The sequence below is a fragment of the Podarcis bocagei genome, assembly GCF_964188305.1.
Source record: "Podarcis bocagei genome assembly, chromosome: 12".
Lineage (NCBI taxonomy): Eukaryota > Metazoa > Chordata > Lepidosauria > Squamata > Lacertidae > Podarcis > Podarcis bocagei.
In genome coordinates, this window is record NC_138137.1 from 13,407,801 (window position 1) to 13,430,947 (window position 23,147).

The 23,147-nt window shown below is 44.2% G+C and overlaps 2 protein-coding genes across 5 annotated transcripts in view; both read right to left on the bottom strand.

The window, feature by feature from the left end:
* Positions 1-12,899, bottom strand: part of FYCO1 (FYVE and coiled-coil domain autophagy adaptor 1) — a 71,644-nt gene extending 58,745 nt beyond the window's left edge. For 3 of the 4 annotated variants that reach the window (XR_014000936.1, XM_081164326.1, XM_081164324.1), the window contains exons 1-4: positions 12,805-12,899; positions 8,288-8,453; positions 7,149-7,255; positions 5,978-6,103 (exon numbers count right to left, since the gene is read on the bottom strand). Coding sequence is in view for 3 of the 4 variants with exons in the window: in XM_081164326.1 (XP_081020452.1) it covers positions 5,978-6,103; positions 7,149-7,255; positions 8,288-8,342 (288 nt within the window). In the remaining variant the exon portion in view is untranslated. Of the gene's footprint in view, positions 1-5,977; positions 6,104-7,148; positions 7,256-8,287; positions 8,454-8,613; positions 8,885-12,804 lie in introns of all 4 variants that reach the window. The other variant, XM_081164325.1, reaches the window with a different exon arrangement.
* Positions 12,900-20,123: 7,224 nt separating this feature from the next.
* Positions 20,124-22,836, bottom strand: XCR1 (X-C motif chemokine receptor 1). The gene has a single exon (XM_081164236.1). It carries the CDS (start codon positions 22,272-22,274, stop codon positions 21,237-21,239), a length of 1,038 nt encoding a protein of 345 aa, XP_081020362.1. The 5' UTR covers positions 22,275-22,836; the 3' UTR covers positions 20,124-21,236.
* Positions 22,837-23,147: the final 311 nt, after the last annotated feature.

Genomic DNA, 23,147 nt, shown 5'->3' on the forward strand with positions numbered 1-23,147 from the left:
CACAGATTGGGTTGGGATTTATCGGCGGCACCCATTCAGATGCTATTTGAAGAAGGTCTTTCTTCGGCTGTGAAAGACGAGCTGTCCCGGAGCCCCAGGGCGGTGTCTATGGATCAGCTGACCAAATCTGCGCTGACCATAGGAGCGCGTCAGGAGGCAAGAGCCTTGGAAAGGCGGGAAGGGAGAGGGGAACGTTGGAAGGAGTTCCGCATTCCAGACATTCCTGAGCCAGCTTTCCCGCCGGCAGAGCCGATGGAAATCGGAACAGCGCGCGCGCGCGCATTTTCAAAACCCAGTGAGGGGGCTAAGAAGGAGGGAAAGGGCGCCCGGAAATGCGATCTCTGCCAACAGCCAGGCCACTTTGCCAGAGTCTGCCCCCAGAGGAAGGAATGGCAAGGGATGGTGGGAGCTGTTGAGGGAGGAGAGCAGGGAGAAACAGAGCAGGTAAAAGCCAACGCCTGGTTGCCACAGTCGGGGCACTGCAGCCAGGCCAAAGAGCAGTGAAAGTGCCCGTGCCAGACGCTCCTCAACCTGCTCTAGTGATTGAAGTATCGCTAGAGCTGCAAAATGGACACCCCCTAAAAATAAAGGCGCTGTTGGACTCAGGCAGCTCCTGCAATTTTATGAGCAAGGAGTTTGCTGCTGAACACCAGATACAGACGATCCCTTTAAGCAACCCCCTGCAGGTGACCACGATCGATGGCAGGGAGTTGTTGGGAGGAGGAGTCAGCTTGCAGACAGTCCCAATGATAATGAGGGTGGCAAGGCACACAGAACTGATAGCGTTTAATGTGGCCACCTTGGGAGGCGCTCCCATTATTTTGGGAATGAGCTGGCTAGCGCTACATGATCCGCTGGTGGGCTGGCATCAAAGAGTGGTTTCCTTTGGTTCAGCACATTGCTTAGAACACTGCAAAGGGGAAAAGGGTTCAGCAGGGGCCCACGCCACCCTAGCAGGGACGGAAGTAATGGAGAAGGTGAAGGTACCACCACAGTATGCAGATCTCAGCGACGTGTTCAGCGAGAAGGAAGCTGACCAACTACCCCCGCATAGGCCCTTTGATTGCCAGATCAATTTACTCCCTGGAGCACAGCTTCCTGTAGGCAAGTTGTATGCCATGTCAGACAGAGAAATGCAGGAGTTGCGAGAGTTCATTGACAAGAACCTGAAGAGAGGCTTCATCAGAGAGTCCAAAGCAGCGGGGGGTAGCCCAGTGTTTTTTGTGGATAAAAAGCACACGGACAAGCCGAGACTTGTATGTGATTTCAGGCGGTTAAATGCAGTGACAGAACCAGTGGCTTTCCCTATGCCCAGGATTGATGATATTTTGACCAGGGTGCGGAAGGGAAAGATTTTTACAAAGCTGGATCTAAGGGGGGCGTACAACTTGATACGTATAAGGAAAGGGGATGAATGGAAAACCACCATGTTTACCCCTTTGGGGGCATTTGAATATCTCGTTATGCCTTTTGGATTACAAGCAGGCTCAGCGTGCTTTCAATCTTTTATGAACCACGTACTGGGTCCTTTGCTCTACAAGAATTGCGTGGCCTTCCTAGATGATGTATTGGTGTATTCGGAGAATGAGGAGCAACATGTGAGAGACGTCAGAGAAGTGTTGAGCAGGCTGCAAGCCAACAGGCTGTGGGTGAAACTGGAGAAGTGTCAGTTTCATACCAAGGAGGTGGAATTCCTGGGGTACCGCCTGTCAGACAAGGGATTGGCCATGGATCCCGGCAAGGTGCAGGCAGTGCTGGAATGGAAAACACCCAAAACCAAGAAGGATGTGCAGAGGTTCCTAGGGTTTGGAAACTTTTATCGTAAGTTCATCCGAAACTTCGCCCACCTGACGGCGCCCATTACGGACTGTCTCAGCAGTAAAAAGAAGTTTGTATGGACGGCGGAGGCGGAGCGAGCGTTTGAGGAACTGAAAAGGGCCTTCGCCTCAGAAGAACAACTTCTGCATGTGGATTTACAAAGGAAGCTGAGGGTCGAGACAGACGCATCTGACAGAGCCATAGGGGCGGTGCTTCTTCTGCAGCCGGGGAAGGAGGAGTCAGAGTGGCGACCGTGTGCCTTCTTTTCGCGAAAGCTGAACAAATCCGAGAGGAACTACACGGTGTACGACCGGGAACTTCTTGCTATTCATGAGGCTTTCCGGAAATGGAGGCACCTGCTAATTGGTGCACAACATAAGGTGCAAGTGTGCACGGACCATAAGAATCTAGAGTATTGGAGAACTGCGCGAGTGCTCAACCAACGGCAGTTGAGATGGGCCCAGGAGTTCTCCAAGTTTAACTTTGAGATTTGTTACGTGCCAGGCCCAGAGAACGTTAGGGCGGACGCTCTCTCACGCAAACCTGAATATTTGGAGGGGGAGGGAGCACCCGAAGAGACCCATGTCATTCCAGAGGACCGCTGGGTGTGTGGGGCGGCATTGGTGGGGCAAAGGGAATTGGTAGAGGGAACGGTGCATGATGAATACGCCCAGGACAAACTCAGGGGTCTCAGGAGGGAGGGAAACAATTTACTTCCAGGTTCTGGAGGAAGCTCATGAGCTTACTGCATGTAGAGGTTAATTTCTCAACGGCCCGTCATCCAGAAACCAACGGGCAGGCGGAAAGAGCTAATGGTGTTCTCCAGCAATATTTGAGGTGTTATGTGAATGACAGAGAGAATGATTGGGTGGAGAAGCTGGCGTTGGCAGAATTTGCCTACAACAATGCAGAGAACGTGTCCACGGGAATGAGCCCCTTTTTGGCTAATCACGGGTGCCATCCCAGAGCCTTCCCAGGGGGGGAAGGGAAGAACTGGAGCGTTCCAGCTGCAGAACAGTTCGTTGAAGAAATGGAAGCGATCCATCGCCAGCTCCAACTCAACTTAAACAGGGCTAAGGAGGAATATAAGAGGCAGGCAGACAAAAACAGAAGGGAAGGTGAAAGCATTAGGGTGGGGGACCAGGTGTGGCTGTCAACCCAAGGGTTGCCATTCAAAGGGGGTTGTAAGAAGTTAAGACCCAAAAGGCTGGGCCCATTTGAAGTCATGCAGCAGGTCAACCCAGTGGCTTTCAGACTCCGGTTACCGAACCACATGAAGCTGCACCCAGTTTTCCACAGGTCGTTGCTGTCACCGTATAAAGGGGACAGAGAAGGGAGGGTCACTAGGGGGCCAGCAATGGAGGAGAAGGAACACAGCTACCATGTAGCGGAGATCCTCGATTCCAGGTGGAAGGGAGATCAAGTAGAGTATTTGGTAATGTGGGAAGGGGAACCGGAGTCGGAAAACACCTGGGTTAGGGCAGAGGATGTCAATGACGAAGTTTTAATAGAAACTTTTCATCAGAGGTTCCCACGTAAACCTCAGCCTGTAGCGAGGTTCCGGAGGGAATACTTTGCCACCACCGACGAAGAAGAGGAGTTGGAGGGGTTCACAGATTCCGAAGAGGAGGAGGATTCAGCGAGCCAGGACGGCGATCGATGGAGGGAATTGTTCGAGACGTCTGAAGATGAAGAAGATTCTTTTCGGGGTTTTAACCCTTCACCTCCCAGAGGAGAGGAAATGGGAGGGGGTGAGGGGGGCCCTGGAGGGGAGGTGGATGTCAGGGAACTGCCATCGGAGCATCAGGTGGTGGAGGGGCTCAGGGAGGAAGAAAGAGACTCAACAGCTGAAGCAGGAACCAGCAGGGGGAGGAGTGGATCTCTGAGGGAATGCGAGCAGGAGGGAGGGCTCAGAGACGCTTCCAGCGAGAACAGTGGGGAGGTATCTGAGTCTCCCATAGGGAGACCCACACCTCGCCGGAAACTGTCACGCCGTGAGTCCAGGAGACGCGTTTCCGTTAAGGAGCTTCTTTGCTGGAAGCGCTTCCGCAGACAGCCACTGTCAGACTCTACGAGTGACTAAGAGCAGACATGTTTGAGGAGCTCTGTCACACACAGAGGTTTGTGGAGCCGCACAAACTCTGAGGGAGCACGATTTTACGCACAAGCAGCTAATCATCCCATTACACTGTGTAATGTTTATTTATGTTCTATAATTTCTATGCTAGAGCTTGTCAGCAAATGTCTGACTTGGCTCGCCAAACGACGAGGAAGGTCATCTTAATTTTATGTTGAATATCTGCTGAGAGAGAAAATCTCATGGGCGTCATTGATAGGGGCCAAATTTATATTGGTGGCAATAAGAATAAGGGGACAATTGAGCACCTGAAACTGAAACAATGATTTCCAGGGCCTTACCTGAGGTTATTTGTTAATTTGCACATAACTGAGCTGTTACACTGTTAGGGCAGGGACTCCTCCTGTGGTATTTTGTAGATCACCAAGCACACAGATAGCACTATACAAATATTAAGTACCTCCCCCCCAGTATGTTGACTGTCAGTTGCACCCCTCCATTTTTGCAAACCCTGAAGCTTCCCTAGAACCAATTGCCCTTTATTATTTGGAGACGTTTACTTTTGAACCAAGGACTACAGTGAACACTTCTAAAGAAATGCTCTTTAGTTTGTGTTAATTCTGTTTGAAAGGGCGGGAAAATTCCAACCATTATTATTGACTTAAGGAAGCTCATTATGTGTCGGGATGGGGAACCACAAACCCTGGCACCTGATGGAAGTTCAGTGCAGGTGGGAGTGTAATAGCAGGATCCAGCCCATCAAAATATATGAGGAAGAAAGACATACAACCCATTGTGTTTCTGTAGCTTGCAAGAAGTGAGCAACAAGGGCTGGCTGCCACGTGATCATCTGCTCATTAGAGCACTTCTTAACATCTTTGGGCACATGCTCAGAAGGACAAATGTGGAAGGGGGAGATACCACTGTCAGGACTGATCACATGAGGAAAATGAATCTATCATGTGACTTGGCCCTTCCTGGCCTGCAGTCTGAATGAAGGTCAGGAATCTAAAGAGGAGAGGGGTGAAGATACATTTGTTGCACACTATCAAAACGTAGACCATATTTACATTTAAATATATATGTTGATATAAGTCCTTGTCATTTTCCCAACTCAAAAGTTGTCAGCCCATATGATTTTATTAACAGCTATGAAAGATGTATTGGGGAGATTCGAAACCAGGAAGATCAAGTATTTTCGAAAGACTGGAGTAAATCTGTAATTTATTTAAAAGACCACTGTAAACAGTTAAAATCTTTGGCAGGGATGTAAAGACACTTATAATGTGGAATTTTATTTTATGGTAATTATGGTTATATAATAGATAGACAGAAGGGATGTGGGTGGCTCTGTGGGTTAAACCACAGAGCCTAGGACTTGCCGATCAGAAGGTCGGCGGTTCAAATCCCTGCGATGGGGTGAGCTCCTGCTCTTGCCCACCTAGCAGTTTGAAAGCACGTCAAAGTGCAAGTAGATAAATAGGTACCGCTCCGGCGGGAAGGTAAACGGCATTTCCATGCGCTGCTCTGGTTCGCCAGAAGCGGCTTAGTCATGCTGGCCACATGACCCGGAAGCTGTACGCCGGCTCCCTCGGCCAATAAAGCAAGATGAGCGCTGCAACCCCAGAGTCGGCCACGACTGGACCTAATGGTCAGGGGTCCCTTTACCTTTACCTTAATAGATAGGTAAGGGTAAAAGATGCAGTAAATTTAATCTTAAAGATGGAACCCATGGAGGGAGGGAAGGAGGTCTAAGGGTTTGAAAGAACTCTGTATCTTAATGTTGGAGATCATTTTGTTTTATATGTATAAAATATTTTCAAAAATTCAATAAAAATTATATATATATAAATATAAAAGAGAGATGTAGTAGCCCTAGAGCACCATACCACAAGTACTGAAATATCCTGTGCAAAAGGACGGAGCTTCAGGAATTGGTGGAAGGCTTCATATTAGGGAGCCTAGATAGCAGGACCACTGGCATCTACAGCTTCTGCTCCAGCATCACCCATCCAAGTTAGACTGGCCTGTCAGAACGTTATGCTGCATGGCCCCAATGACAGATCCATGCACCTCACTTACTTCTGAAATAGATTTCACAAAGCGTATTCCATCATTGGCTCCTTTAACCTTTGCCAGACAGTCGCAGAAATAATCCCAGTAGTCTTTCCGATTGCCCAGTAAGCTGGACTTTTCTTTCTGGTCAAACTTTGGAAGAGAAAAGGGGAAAGGGTAACTTCAAACGGATGATTTGCCAAAACATCGCTTGCTCTCTTTGTAAGCATTCAAAGAAAAGTGAAGCGTGTTCCCACCAATAACCACTGGGATTTCTGAACAGACCTAAAAGCCACTGGATGAATTAACATAGGCTAACACTGCCAATATGAAACTTTTGTTTATAAATACAGTGGTACCTCGGGTTAAGTACTTTATTCATTCCAGAGGTCTGTTCGTAACCTGAAACTGTTCTTAACCTGAAGCCCCACTTTAACTAATGGGGCCTCCTGCTGCCGCCGTGCCACCGGAGCATGATTCCTGTTCTCATCCTGAAGCAAAGTTCTTAACCCGAGGTACTATTTCTGGGTTAGCGGAGTCTGTAACCTGAAGCGTATGTAACCTGAGGTACCACTGTACTATGGAAACAGACAGTGCAACAAAGCTGTTTGACCTAAAAATGGTTATCCCATTTCAGCAACTAGTAAAATTAGCACACTGACCAAACTACATGTCATTCTCCTGACTTGAACATCGTGGGCAAGCATCATGAACTGGTTTTAGTTGAACAAGTGTAAGATGTTCATTTGTGTCACAGAATTCAATGAAAGACAACACAAATTGAGTCTGCACCAGTTTGCATAGCCCCATTCTGGAGGGTTGCGGGTTTTGTTGGTCATTGCAGAATGCGAGAGAACCCAGGGAATTGTTTTTACATACTTAATCCTGTTGATTATTCTGTTTTAATGAATGAGATTTAGAACACACAGTAACATGTACCGTTACGGTTCTAAGGCAAAAGGGTGCACTTTCAAAGACAAGTTACACAATATTCCAATAATAATAATAATAATAATAATAATAATAATAATAATAATGCTCTTTGACCTTTTAACACATTTTAATATGTAGATTTTCCTTGGCCAGTTCCCTGGTTAACAACTCTTAATATGTATTCTGGTTATCAGCCTCTTCATTTAGCTACTTTAAGGGAAAGCTCTCAGGAAACAGTCTGCTTGTAAATGCTAACACTACTTACTTGCAAAAGGTATTCTAGCTTGTAGGAAAATTTGTGCAAACTGATAGAGTCATCTGTGATTGGTTCTCCTCCTTCTGTAAATTCTTTGTTCAGTTCTGTAACAGCATCTTTGGAGAAAAACACAAAGCACCATTTGTGAATTTAAACAGGAACAATGTGAATAACTGAAACGATAATCTCTTTTATGTTCATCAATATATTTTATGTTTCATACAGCGTCTTACACAGGGTCAAGAGTTCAGGCAACATAAAATGCCACAAATGGAGGGAAAAAATACATTGGTCAGGGCAATACTGATGTGAACTTGGCAAGATTTGCAAGAGTTGCCTAATAAAGGTTCGGAGAAAGAAGTATTTAACCACAGCTCCTGGTTCAGATGACAAACAAAGCTGTAGCTAACCAAAAGCAGAAATTGACATTTCCAAACTCCTTCCAGCCATGGGACAGGAGAAGTGAGTGAGGACACAAACCCAAGTTTCATTCTGGTTCATTCCCCTTGTGATAACTTACGATGTCCAAACACAGCCACTGATTTCACCTAGATCACATTGTACCTACATTTTAAGAAGTAACTTTCCCTATGCTCTGGTTTAAGGCTATAACGCTGAACAGGGAGCGTGAGAAGTTCCCATTGAAATGTTCCCTTCAGCAGGTCTGAAACGGGCCACCTGAGACATCATCGGCAGGGTTATTTGTTATTTCAGAGATGCATATCCTGTCTTTTGCACATGCCTCAAGGCAGTTAACAAAAATGGCAACGTTTTGGATACCACACACAGGCTGCTGAAACCTGAGCGCAGTAGCTCCCTGTGCAAATTGTCTCTACACTTAAAAAAAAAAACCAGGGTGGAAGAAATGGAGCATTTGTGGTAGCCTGGAGAAAACAGCCAATTTGAATGGCAAGCAATTTCACATGATTCTATGTTTTATTCTGCTTTTATCATTTACCCCACTTCAATTGCTTTATGCTGCGTAGCTGTCTATAAATCAATTCATTCAACAACAACAATTCTTGCCCTCTGTTTCTTGTAGCCTCTCTTCCAACACAACAACATTCCTGTCTCTCTCTTTCCCACAGAAGCACAAATTCACATCACGATACAACAAATGAGTCAATCACACCCAGACAGCATTTTACCCTGCAAATCCCGAATAATCCTCTGCAGCTGACTTTCTTCACCACTTCTGGCCATTGCTGAAAGCAAAGGTGCACCACGCGACTCCTCAGCCAGCTATGCAAAGAGGGCAAAATTTGTATGGTTGGTGGGCATTTGGTTAGCAGCAATTAGTTGTCTTTGCAGCATCTGCAAGGGAAGGGAAGAGAAAGATTTCGTATTTACAAATTCTGCTACAGGCAGCTATTATGGTATTTCTGATTTTTAAATCATGATTACTGCACTATAGTTTTTAACATTTTTGTTGGTCTAATAAAGGTAGTGCCCTCATAAGAATCATCAACAATACCTTTATTTTTTCTTATCGGTGGAACAATTTCCTTCCTTCTCTGTTCATTCAGTGGAAATCTAAATTGAGCCACTGCATAGAAGTGAACGTCAAAAGAGAAACAACTCATAGCTCATTCACTTTTAGATTCGATGGTAGTTTTCAGCGTCCCACCCCATACTCCCTGGAATGTGCCTTCGATGTGTTCAAAGTGGTTGCATTCATAATGGAAAAATTGGGTTTTACAGGGGACTCCCAAAGTCAGTGATCCACCAGAGGTGAGGTTCATCACCTGCGACACAATCAAAAAGGCCACAGTAGTCAGGTGACTGCTCACGTGGTGAGCAGTGGTAGTAGTCAGAAGTATGATAAGTCATGCAATGTTATAGCCACATCAGGAGCTGCCAGATTAAAATTAGAACTTTGCACTTTTTGTTTAAAACTATAAATCAATGCCAACAACTGTAAATATGTGTTTCAGACGATACAGACCACCATCCCAGCAACCACTAAGTTTAATAAATAATAAAATAAAAATACTGCCAGAGGCCATTGATTGTTTTGTTAAAATTTATGTACCACCCTATACCCTCAGATTTCAGGGCGGTTCACATTGATAAGAGATATGCAGTGCTCGAAACTCCCATTGTTCTAGGCACATTTTGCAACAGGGAATTTCATTAAGGCAAGCAGTTTCAGAGCTCTGGGCGCAGTACTGCACCTAAGATTTCAGAGTAAAACTAAAGAGTGGAAGGAAAGGACGACCCTTTTCTGCCTCCCCACTTCCAGCTAAAGACGGGAGAAGAGACCCTCTTAAGAATATTAGGGGGGTGGGCAGGGGAAGGACTAGACCATGTGAAAAATGAACATAATATTTTAGCTGCATTCATTCATTTTCAGCTTTGTATTCTTGTTATAAAAAAATGTGCCTAGACAGTCTCTTGTTGCACCCGTAACCTCGGTTTCAGCTGCCATTTAGCTCCTAGCTTCCATATCTCAGCTTCTAACACTGGAGCTAGGTGCTGTGTAACTGACCTGAGACAAGTGGCAGATAGAAGAAACACCACCATCTGCCAGAAGCAAGGTTTAAATGCATCTCTCCCCCAACTCTTACTACAGAATCACAGTTACTCTTAAGATGGTGGGGGAGATGTGGGAGCACCCCGCTTTAAAAAGGAGAGCACATGGGAAGGAGAGAGAAAGTGATTCACGTGCGCTCCTGGGGCTGCTGCCTGGAAGTCACTTGGGGCCACTGTTTCCCTCACTTACTTCAGGGCAGCAGCCCTGAGCGAGGAAAGGGCAATCTATTTATTTTGCAACACCCAGCATAAACGTGGTACCTGTATTCATTGATGCATAGAGACTGCCTGACATTTCCCCTATGAAGTTTCTTGGGGAGTTCTCTGCTTTAGCCTCCCACTTGTAAAATGTGGTGACAGTAACCTACATCCAGCAAAGTTGTCATAAACCTAAATGCAATTAAAGACAATCAAGCAAAATGTAATTTTTTTAAAAAAATCTAAATCATAAGCAGGCAGTGTAAGTAGCAGATGAAAACACAGCCTAGTTCATGAACAAAATAAATCTCAAAACCCCTTTCTTTAAGGCACATGGTTCACAGCTTGCTTGTATACAGAGGGGTAACACTGCCCTCAGAGAGTTTCACATCACACTATTTCAACCACAATATAGTAACTAGTTGAAACATGCCTGAAATGTAATTTTAAGATATGCTTCTGGTACTTTATCTTGGTGTGATCACTTTCCTCAGGAAAAAGAGCTCTGTTAAATTCTCAACCACTTCTTGGCTTCCTCCAAAATCACCAACAAAATGTGTTTTTATGGTATCTCTAGATGGGGATCTGACTCATTTTTACTGAAGGGTGCACCATTTTTTTAGTTTAAGGAGAGAATAAACTCCTGACTGTTAAACCTTTGACATATTAGCAACATTTTTATTCCATCCCCTCTGCTGAGAAATTGTCTTGAACCTAAAAAATGCACCCAACTGGGTCATCTCTTCTATACCACCATTAGCCCTGCTCACTTTTGAAGCCTGGGAAATGGGATGTTTCATCTGTAACAATGGAAAGCCTGAAACCGAGAGGAGCGATAACATCTTGACCCAGCATCTTGACCCAGCATCAAGACCTTATATACACTGCTCAGATAGATAGGAATAAGGTCACTTTTGCATCTTCAGTATGTAGCAAAATTCAGCTAAATATAAAAGGCAGTTAGCTGGGGATTTCTGATTTTTTTAAAAAAAGAACACAAACTGTATAGCAAACAAGTGATACAATTCCAGAAGGGAATTATTATACCTGTATTTCAGACGTGAATCATAAGAATGGTATACATGGAGTGATACAATAACTTCACTGTTTTGGCAGAGGCTAGCAACACCCTGTCATCTGGCAGAAACTAGGCCAGCAGGATTAGTAGGCTGCTGAATGTTTACATGTCAGCATTTTTAAAATCTAACAAGGTGGAACACATTTTTAGACTCACCAGCAGCTTCCCCCAAGTCCTTTCTAACAAATTAATTGCAAAAATCAAAGTTAACTCCCTTTGAAATGAAGAAATTTAAGTGGAAATAAACAAGTTGCTACTTTTTGGCACTTCTCCAAAGAGTAAATAATACAGTGACTAGGAGTTAAAAGTATACAGCTGCTAAGAAGCAGAATGACAGCGAGACAGAGTCAGTGTGATGTTATGGTTAGAGCACTGGAGCTGGACCAGAACGAAGCTCAAGTTACGAAGCTAACCAGGTTGGGTTTATAGCCCCTGTCTCTCAGCCTAACCCTCCTCACAGGGTTATTGTTAAGAATAAAGGGAGGATCATATGCCCAAACTCCATGAACAAAAGGTAGAAGATAAGTGTAACAATAATCAAATACACGGGGGAAGAAAGCAGAACTTTTGTTTCTGAAGTGGCTGTCTTCACGAAATTAACGTGCGACACAAACAGCTGGGAAGGAAATGAGATCGGGGTTGCTGAGACAGTGAGCGACGGGAGAAATCTTGTGGGAACCGTTGCCATTTGGGCCCTGTGAAGCTTAGAATCGTGGAATCGCAGAGTTGCAAGGGGATCCTGAGGGACATCTAGTCCACCCCCGCCCCCTGCAATGGACGAATCTCGACTTAGCTTCTTGACGTACTTCTGAGTTAAGCACGTGCACAGGATCAGCATGAAACCCAGCCAGATGGGCAGGGTATAAATAATAAAACTATCACTATTATTATTATGAAGCCCATTTTGTTTGCTGTTGTCGTTCCTCTACTGTTGATATATTACCATCCAGCCTGCGCTGAGGGGCAGTTCGGGAGAAGTGGAAAGCCTTACTCACTAATTATTATTTTTTGGACATTTTGGTTATCGCCCCAGTTGTGGTTTGGGCCTGTTAGCCCACAACAGAAAGGGATGAGCAGCTGATTCTGAGTATTTTATACGCCTAGGGAGCAGGGTGGGCAGGCTGCCAGAGAATGCTTTTCATTTGCATCTTCTCGTTTGCCCTGCCAAAAAAACAAAACAAACCAAAAAAACCAAAAAAAGCACCTCACTCTGCCCCACACTCTTTGTTTACTGTTTCCTATGACAGATCTGAACGAGACACGAAAAACACTTTATTTTTATTTTCCCACCCCCCTCAGCTGCGCCTGTTACACAACCTACAGGATACTCTCCCACGGGAGTTATAAATAAAAGGCATCGCATCCCCGACCCACTTTGGGAGAGTTAAAACACAATCGAAGTGATTTCATCGCTAATAAGATTGTGATCCTTATTATTTCCACACACGCCCCAGGAACTCGAAGTGAAAGAAAAGGCAGTAAGGCAGATCAGCTGCTTTTAAGATTAAAAAACAAATAAAAAGAGATGGCGTGAAATTATTGGATTATTTTTTTCCCCTTTTCACTTCAGTTTATCAAAGTGACATCCTTTTCTCGCTAGGGGAGAAGAGAGGAGGCTGGGAAAAGAGCAGCAGCAGCAACAAGTGGAAATAAAAAATAAAAAGTTTTTGGTTTTAAAGTTACCCTCACCACCCCACAAAAAATAATAATATATACACTCTTGCCCAGCCTAGTGGGCCTGAGAGCCGCTTTCCTGACAAGACGACGGAAATACAAGGGCAGCCAAGGCTGCCTGGGCAAAGCGGGGAAAGGGGAGAGACGCACCGCGACCCTGTCAGAAAGAACAAAGTACGTTACCTCGAACGTAAGGCGGCCATGACATAGGGAGACGCTCCTTGGCGTTTTCCTACAACTCCCATGATTCCCCGGAGGCCTGCAAACTCCCATGATGCCTCTCGGCTGCCCTCCTGTTGTTGTTGTTTTTTAATTTAACCCTTACACCGCATTCGCTGATGTTTATCTTTTTTATCTTTTTTAATTTTTATTTTCAATGCAATGTAATTTTTGCAACAAAAATTACAAGCACTGAGTCCGAAATAAAACTATACAAATGAGAAAGAAAGAAAAACACACAAAAAGCAGAAAAAGCATACATCTACAAATAAAACCATATCTTCATTCTAATCTAGTCATTACATACATATACACATATCATCCTTTGTTTTAAGACCTCAAAAATTTTACTGTTTCTAATTTGTTGTGTCTAATGTAGATTACCTCTATCTTTATACTTTTTACATCATTTTTCTTTTTCTTTAACCCTGCAAAGCATCATTCATTACATACCAATATGCTTACTCCAGAACAATGTTTTTTCATATACTCTTAAGCACATTCCTATTCTTTTAATAATTTTTGGTACCATTGTCCTCTTATGAATGCTATGAGTCTTGCCAGATTTATATATTCTGACAACCTTTTATATATTTTTATATATACCTGGCAACCAAAGGAAAGTATTCCTTTATGCAACAACAGCTGCCAGGATGCTTATAGCAAAAAATTGGAAGGGGGGGGGGAATTCCATCAATAAAAGAATGGCAAATTAAATTTTGTGAATGCATTTGCTGATGTTTAATATCCCTCCGCCCTTCCCTCACAGACAAGAGTTTTCGAGACTGTGTGGAAGGCAACGGAAGGATTTGTTTGTTGTAGTAGTACAGGCTTGCCAGTGCAGCCTTAAACGTTTCTATTCAGTAGCAAGTCTCCTTCTGAGTACAGCAGGGCTTTGCTCCAGTTACGATGGCGTAGGGCTGCTTTTGGACTACAACTCCCATCAACCCAAGCTAGTAGGAGCGTTGGTCAGGGATGATGGGAACTGTAATCCAAAAAGACCCCCAAAACAGCTGGAGACCCAAGTTTGCTAAGCCCTAGCCTATGGGGTTGTAGTCTGAGCTTGGGGCTTTGGGGGACTGAGGGGTTGTGCCAAAGGCTCCACTGAAAATGTTTTTGTTTTCATTTATTTTGCAATATTTATATGCCGCTTGATTTTTTTATATTAAAAAAAAAACCCGCACACACCTCAAAGGGGTTTACAATATGAAACGATAAAATGGAGACAATCCAGTGTCTTACTTTAAAACACAGAAGTTAAAATACTAAAACAGATTAAAATTATCTAGACTTTGCAAGCATCTGGGTAGGCTTGGACAGCTGTGAGTCCAAAATGACTCCCAGGCTGCTCATATGGTCCTTTAGGGGCACAGTTACCCCATTAACTAATTAATGTTAATTAACATTAACTAACTGAAATATACTCAGAGTCGAGAGTGGATTTCATGCTCTTTATTCAGCTCATAGTGGTGAGGAGGAATGGAGTTTCCCCCAGAATGTCTGCTTTATATACATTATTTACACAAAGGCCCCATATGATTGGCTAATTCCAGGATTCTCCTGTAGGCCAATCAGGTTGCAGATTCACTTCCACCTGGAGCTGGATTGGATGGCTCCTGTGGACCAATCAGACTGCTGCATTCTGGGTCCTATTGTTCTAGGACCAATCAGATTGCTGCATTCTGAATCCTATTGTTCTAGGACCAATCAGACTTTTGCATTCTGGATCCTATTCAACGCAGTACATAACACTAACGTTAGTTCCATTAAGGACTAGGGCTGCATTGGGCAGCCACTCTGGGAAATGGAGAGCCTGGGGTGGGAAAAGGAGAAAGTAAATAAGTGAAAGGAGTGGGGGACGGATCATGGAAGGTCTTCAATCTCTGAGGGAGAATGACCAGGGGAAATGTTGAAAGAAAAAGAATGATAAAAGCTTGGTATTTTTAAAGATAGTGATAATAAACTGGAAATAAACAGGAGCTGGATAAGAGCGGGAAAATGGTCCATGAATGCGAAAGGAACATTGTTACATTTATATTCCACCTTTCCTTCCCTTGGTTTTATTCTCACAACAACTCAGGTTGGCCTAAGGCCAAGGTGAACATTGTGGCCGACTGGGGATTTGAACTTGGGTCTCCTGTTTTGACAGGCTAACGTGCACACACTGGCTTGTGTTATGCGTTGTTACGTAAAATTGTAATCTGCAGGTAAAACTTTGGGAGATGTTTGTTTTTTCTATGACTCAACAAAGAGTTTATTTCATTCATCTCTGACTGAGGAACATACATGTAGTTCAGTATAGGCCAGTAACGCATCAAGTTCCATGTCTTGATTGTTCTCTTTTAACCATGCATCTGTGATAGGAATTTTGAGGTCTTAGATATATGGAAATGTTCATAAATGTACTAACCAAGCACGTACACAGATCAGCACAGGAAGACCAACCTGGAACCATTTTTGATTCCCAAACTGAGCAAATGTTTTCTCTGCAAGGTCAAAGTGGGAAACCTCCCCATTGTCTCTTTCCTCACAAATCCTGTCTTAAGGGCACATTTAAGATATGAATAAGGTGTGAGCCTGTGACCTGGCCCAGGAACTAAGTATTTATCATTACAAAAGACTGGCCAGGCTCCCCAGGCAATCCAATCAAGTAACCTGCCAGACAGGAGATAAACAACGACAGGAGAAAAACAACATTCAAATTTCTGTTTTAAGACCGCCTTTTCTGTGATGTAGATATGATGTATCTGAGGGGTGGTCTTAGGTCACACCCCTTCTGTGATGTATGTATGATGTTTCTGGGGGTGGTCTTGATCTACAGGATAGGAATTTCAAAAGTCTTTATAAGGCCTTGCGTGCCATTGTTCTGGCTTCCTCCTCTCTCCTGCGTGTGAGGGGAGCACCCTGTTGCAACAGATCAATAAACATCAAGCTTACTAGCTGCTTTGCTTCTCATTATTCTCTGGTTGGCCTCTGTTATCTTCTCCTACCAATAGGGAACCTATGTAAGGACTCTATATGGGCTCTTGGATACCCCATAAGGGAAAAGGGCAGTTTTTGTTTACAACACATCAAGACAAAATAAAACCTGTCTAACACTTCCTGTGACTTATTCTCACTTTGCGTTGTCCAGTTTGGGTGTGGGCTGCCCAGTTCTTCTTTTCTTTTGACTTCTCCTTTTCTTTTCTCCCTTTCAGTCATGGCAGTTTCAGGTAAACTTGATGCTATTGTCACTGCTGTTTGGCCAGGATAAGTCCCTCCCGACACCTTCAGAGTTTGTTACTCAAGTTAATAGGACAGCCTTGCCCTTTTCCAAGGTTACTTTCATTGCAAAGCTTTCAGTGAAGGCTGAAGAAGCTTCAGATATACAGTGGTACCTCGCAAGACGGAAAACCCGCAAGACGAAAGGGTTTTCCATTTGCGAGTTGCTTCGCAAGACGAATTTCCCTATGGGCTTGCTTCGCAAGAAGAAAGCCCATAGGGAAATCTCCGGGGACCTCTTTTAAATGCTGGCGGTGGGGAGCAAAGCCTCCCCTCCCCTCCGGCCTTCAGAAGAGGTCCAGGAAGGCCGGCGGGGGCCGAAAGGCTTTGCTCCCCACCGCCAGCATTTTAAAAGCAGTCCGGGATAGCAGGGAAGCGCTTCCCGCTATCCTGGAAGGCTTTTGAAGGCAGGCGGGGGGGAGCAAAGACTTTTGCCCCCCGCCGGCCTTCAGAAGAGGTCCTGGACCTCTTCTGAAGGCCGGCGGGGGGCAAAAGTCTTTGCTCCCCCCTGTCTGCCTTCCCGGGAGAGCGGAGAAACGCGCTGCGTTTCTCCGCTGTCCCGGAGGGCTTTTGAAGGCAGGCGGGGGGGGGAGCAAAGACTTTCGCCCCCCGCCCGCCTTCAGAAGAGGTCCAGGACCTCTTCTGAAGGCTGGCTGGGGGCGAAAGTCTTTGTCCCCCCTGCCTGCCTTCCCAGAGGCTTTTAAATCGCCCCGGACAGCGGAGAAGCCCTCCGCTGTCCCGGGGCGATTTTAAAATTCCGCCCGCCAGCATTTTAAGATCGCCCCGGACAGCGGAGAAGTCCTCCACTGTCCCGGGGTTTTTTAAAATTCTGGGGGTGGGAAGAAAAGCCATTGTCCCCCCCCCCCAGCCTTCAGAAGAGGTCGGGGGACAGACTGTCCCCGGACCTGGTCTGAAGGCGGTTTCCATAGGAACGCATTGATTGATTTTCAATGCATTCCTATGGGAAACTGTGCTTCGCAAGACGAAAAACTCGCAAGAAGAAAAAACTTGCGGAATGAATTAATTTCGTCTTGCGAGGCACCACTGTACATATGGCTTTTGACATTTGAGGTGTATATTTTTAGCACCCACCTTCGTTCTTTTAAAAGTTTGAATAGTTTTGTTTTGCAAATTTCAGCCAACAGTCACAGATCTCTCTCGTATCATTGCTACAGTACATGCTTGGAAAGAAGTGATAAGCATTAAAATCCAGTTGGGTTGTGGGAGGCTGTGGATTCTCAAGAAAAATGTTTATGAAAACTAGGAACAGAAACCATACGGTATCAAGTTGATAAGATGTACTGTGGTCCCTCACCACACATGCTGGATGTCCTTGACCATCTTAACATCTTGTGGTAAGCAGTCACAGACTTTTGCTTTGCTTTTCAACTAGCAAAAGCAATCCTCAGGTCATTTACTAGTATTTTCCTGCATTTAAAACATGTATCCAGAACTTAAGGAGGAAACTTGTACAGTGGTACCTCAGGTTACATACGCTTCAGGTTACATACGCTTCAGGTTACAGACTCCGCTAACCCAGAAATAGTGCTTCCGGTTAAGAACTTTGCTTCAGGATGAGAACAGAAATTGTGCTCTGGTGGCGCGGCAGCAGCAGGAGGCCCCATTAGCTAAAGTGGTGCTTCAGGTTAAGAACAGTTTCAGGTTAAGTACGGACCTCCGGAACGAATTAAGTACTTAACCCGAGGTACCACTGTATAACACTCTTTTCATGTACTGCTGCTGTAGGAAATGCACTAGCAAAGTAGACCACTTTCCCCACTGGGGGTGGGGTGTTACCTTTGACAGCTGGGCAGGACTGCTCATGTATCAGTCACCTGCTATCATCATGATGGCAGATGATTGGCAGATGGGTGGTCCTGCCCACCTGTCAAAGTTGGCCTGCAGCGATACTGATCTCATACCCTCCAACATTTCTCCGATGAAAATAGGGACATCCCATTCCATAAAGATAATTTTACTATTTATGCCACACACATCTTACTGGGTTGCCCCAGCCACTCCAGACAGCTTCCAACATGTATAAAAACGTAATAAAAAACTAACCTTTTTTTAAAAAAGCTTCCCTATACAGGATTGCCTTCAGTTGGCTTGGGGGGGAGGGGCGGATAACTCCATACCCTCCAACGTTTTCCCAATGAAAATAGGGACACCCTAAGGAAAAGTGGGACATTCCAGGATCAAGTCAGAAACCAGGATGGCTTCTCTAAATCAGGGACCATCCCTAGAAAATAGGAACACTTGGAGAGTCTGTGATCTGGTCCAGTGGACAAAAACTGTTCTCCACACCAGACCCATTTGGGTCTGGTTTTGGGATGGAATTGGTCTTGGCTGCCTTATGAATTACCTTTATTGGAAATGTAAGCAGGGAGTATGGTCCTGATTCTCTTGCTCAATTTCACAGTGGCTTTTGATACCATTGGTACCCTCCTGGATCAGATCTATGGACTGGGAGTTGTGGAGACTGGGCACTGAAAGACTGTTTCAACTTGTGTCTGCAGGGCAGATTTCAGAGAGTAGCATTGGGTGACTGTACCTCAGCAATTATACAGTACAGTGGTACCTCAGGTTACAGACGCTTCAGGTTACAGACTCCGCTAACCCAGAAATAGTGCCTCGGATTAAGAACTTTGCTTCAGGATGAGAACAGAAATCGCGCAGCGGTGGCATGGCAGCAGCAGGAGGCCCCATTAGCTAAAGTGGTACCTCAGGTTAAGAACAGTTTCAGGTTAAGAACGGACCTCCAGAACGAATTAAGTTATTAACCAGAGTTACCACTGTATAGGATACTGCCATAGGATACTGTTTTGTCCTATGCAATTTAGCATCTATATGAAGGCACTGTTGGAGATAATGAGGAGATTTAGGGGGAGATGTCATAAAGAAGCTGATGACAGCTCTGTTTCTCAGAGCTAGTTACTTACACCTAGCTACATCTCTGTCAAGGGTGTCTGTGCATGACATGAAGGAGCTGGAACACCAGGTATGTTCATTCCTGGAAAGAAATGACTTGGCCACTGTAACCAATGCACTGATAACCTCCAGGTTTGACTACTGTTATTCATTGTGTGTTGGGCTGCCCTTAAGGTTACCTTGGAGGCTGCAGGTGGTACAGAACACAGTAGCGAGCTGGGACATCTGGCCATGCATGCAACATCTGAGAGGAAACACCTGCAGTGGCTGAAAGTTTGCTACTGAACTAGGCTTAAGGTGTTTTTATTAACATACAGTGGTACATCGGGTTAAGTACTTAATTCGTTCCGGAGGTCCGTACTTAACCTGAAACTATGCTTAACCTGAAGCACCACTTTAGCTGATGGGGCCTCCTGCTGCTGTCGTGCCGCTGAAGTATGATTTCTGTTCTCATCCTGAAGCAAAGTTCTTAACCTGAAGCACTATTTCTTGGACATAAAAGTTCTTAACCTGAAGCACTATTTCTTGGACATAAAAGTTCTTAACCTGAAGCACTATTTGGGGACATAAAAATTAAAAAAATTAAAAATTGTCCAGTAACACCTTGTAGACCAACTAAGTTTGTTCTGGCATAAGCTTTTGTGTGCATGCACACTTCTTCATATGCACACGAAAGCTTATACCAGAACAAACTTAGCTGGTCTATAAGGTGCTACTGGACAATTTTTATTTTTATTTATTTCGACTGCATCAGACCAACACAGCAACCTACCTGAATCTATTTGGGGACATGTTGACTGGCAGTAGCTATGACCAGAGCCCATGTCCAAGCATAAAATGCTGCTCAAAAACCACATCTTTAGTTTTCAAAAACACTTTATTAGGAATAGCAAAAAAACCAAAACAATGCAATTTTTAAAATAATGCTATTTTTGCTTACTTGTTCATTGTACTTATGGAGTATGCATTTTAAATCCTTTTCATCATGGAAACTGTGAAGGTTAAAATGCCTTAAATCGGAACTGAACAGCTTTCTACAATTATCAGACATTCATAATGCAAAAGTACAGATCTTTTAAATATATACTCTATATATGCTGTATCACTGTAGAACTAAACAAGTTTTAAGAGGTTATATTGTGGAAGGGTTTGCCACCATTTCAAGTGAACTCAAAGAGGGACATATTTCAACCACAGTGCTGCAAATTAGTAGTTGGTTTTCTTAATGGTCAAACCCTTACCCTTATCCTAACTCTGAATGAAAACTTCAGCCTGCATTTGGAAAACAAAAAAATGCCTTATACTGAGTCGGACATTCGGTCTTTCTCTTTAGCTCAGTATTGTCTGCATTAACAGAAATCACTTCTCCAGACAGTGGTCTTCTTACCAGCCCTGCCTGAAAAAGCCAGGGACTGAACATCAAACCTTTTGCATGTAAAACATCTGCGTCTACCACTGAACTATAGCACCCACCCCCCTTCTTCAAATTTGTCCACATATAACAGCACATAGACAAAACTCTGCTCCTCCTAATTTCTGCATGCAAGATTTGAATTCATGTCTGGGAGTTTCCATGTGTTTGTAGCTATGTTGGGTCAAATATGCAATTGCATATGGCTGTTTATTGTGGGATGGGAGCTCCTTGTGTATGCAAGTTTTTGCAGGTTCCTTGGCATCAAAATGGCAACCTGCATCTCCTGCCCACCACTATTTCACCTGGATTTAGCCTTTCTGAGAAAACCCCCCGATTAGTTAAAAAATAGCAAGACATGTTGCTGCAACACCCATTCAATATCTTAGCGACATATTTACAATATTAACACACACACCCCTTGTCTGGAAACACCTTGCTACTAATATCTCAAGTTTTGATTTATCACACAACAATACCTGGATCATTTAAACATTTCAGGGATTAGAGTAATATTTGACTATTTGAAAACAAAAAGACGATTGATTTATCCTGTATGGATACAGATTCTTATTTATAGTTCTGAAATTTTTAGCAGAGGTAAAGACAGAGAAAAGACTGATCCCCAATATATGTTATTGGCAAAACAGAAGCAATTCCAAGCATGATATTATCTTCCCTCCTCTGGAGAGGAAGAAGATGTTGCAAATTGACAATTGTTGTTGTGGCCATTCATCTATTTGTTAGGCTGGCTGGGTCAATTAGACTCTTCCTTTTTCAGGCGGCCTTTTCTTCAGTACATTGATGCATCCTCGTAGGGGTTCATGTGAAAAGAATGAGCTCTGGGGCTGGAAGGTGGGATCCTGCTGTGGCAAGGGGAATAATGCTTGTACAGGAGTTTCAGGTGCCTTCTGAATTTCACTCCGACGAAGACGTAGAGCACCGGGTTGAGGCAGCAGTGGCCATAGGCTATTTTGCGGCTGATGTCGAAAGCAAAGAAAACTTGCCTGTACTGTTCGCAGGGTAGGACAATGTACTGCTGAAAGGACAAAACGTACACAGAACCAAGCACATTATAAGGTGCCCAGCTCAGGAAAAAGACCAGCACTATAGCAAATATGAGCCTTACGGTCCGGTGCCTCCTTTGAGACCGCTGTCGAAGCAGGATCTTCAGCATCCTTATGTAACAAAATGCAATGATCGCGAAGGAAAATAGGAAGAAGGCAGATTGCTGGCCCAATTCCACCAGCTTCCAAATAGATTCCCCTTCGTAGTCGCAGTACTGTACGCCATTGTGAGGTATTACGCGGGTAAAAATAATCTCAGGAACCACAACTAACACGCTGCACACCCAAATGGCCAAACTCAACAGTTTTCCGCACCTTTTCGTCTGAGTTCTCAGTGATGACAAGGGATCCATCACAGCCAGGTACCGGAGGACGGTCATTATGGTCAGGAAGATGACACCACCATAGTAGCTAATAGAGAAAATGGCAGTCACAGCTTTGCAGAGGAAATTGCCAAAAATCCATCCATAATAATTGTACACAATCCAGAAGGGGAGCGTGCAAGAGAAAGTCAAGTCAGTGATGCAAAGGTTCACGATGAAGAGGTTTGTTAAGGAGGTGAGGCTTTCGTATTTCATTACGACGCACAAGACAAGGCTATTTCCTAGCAGGCTGAAGAGAAAAATGAGAGAATACAGGATGCTGGTAAACATATTCGTAATTGTGGAAACAGACCCCATCTCGCACACATTAGACTCGACTGAAGGATAATTTGCTGGATCATAATCTGGGGTTGCCTCAAGCATATAGTCCATCGGTTCCATCTTCTGGATGGGCTTGTCCACTTCTGAAGCTGTGGATAAAAACCCCTCCAAGAAAGGAACTTTCACTGCGGTCAGTGGAAAACTGAAAAAGAAACCAGGACACCAGAAACAAATATACAAACTTCAAAACAGGAAGTGAAATTTAATCGGTTCTGCTATTGTACCAAGTTAGCTGTACTAAATATACCTTCTTTTAAATTAGTCTGGATGGTGGTGGTGGTAAATAGTTTGTATTTATTATTGTAGTACAGTGGTACCTTGGTTCTCGAACTTAATCCATTCTTGGAGTCTGTTCGACTCCCAAAACCATTCGAAAACCAAGGCACAGCTTCTGATTGGCTGAAGCTTCCTGCATTCAATCGGAAGCCGCGTCGGACACTCGGCTTCCGAAAAACATCCACAAACCAGAACACTTACATCCGGGTTTGCAGCATTCGGGAGCCGATTTGTTCGGGAGTCAAGCCATTTGAGTTCTAAGGTACCACTGTATATACTTTATGTTTTTCATAGTATTTCAAAGCAATGCTTTAAAAATTGCATTTCAGGGAAATTTGGGACTCTTTGGGAGCTTAGCAGGGATTCCTCAATAAGAAGATGAATAATATTGGGCAAGCATGCTTTCCCTTTTTTTGGGTAGTCTAACATCACAGCACCATGAAAATATCAGATTCTATATGTCTGACATTAACCCAGTAGTAAGTGCAAGGGTGGCTGAGTTTTTGTCAATAGTATCTCTCAGAGTGACGAATGGCACTATTTAGCGGGAAGAAATTCCAATGAAAATCCTCACTATTAAGTATAAAAGAAACACATGAAACAAGGTTATAATTTGCTGACAAATTTATTATAAAGATTGCATTGTGCGGGAGATGT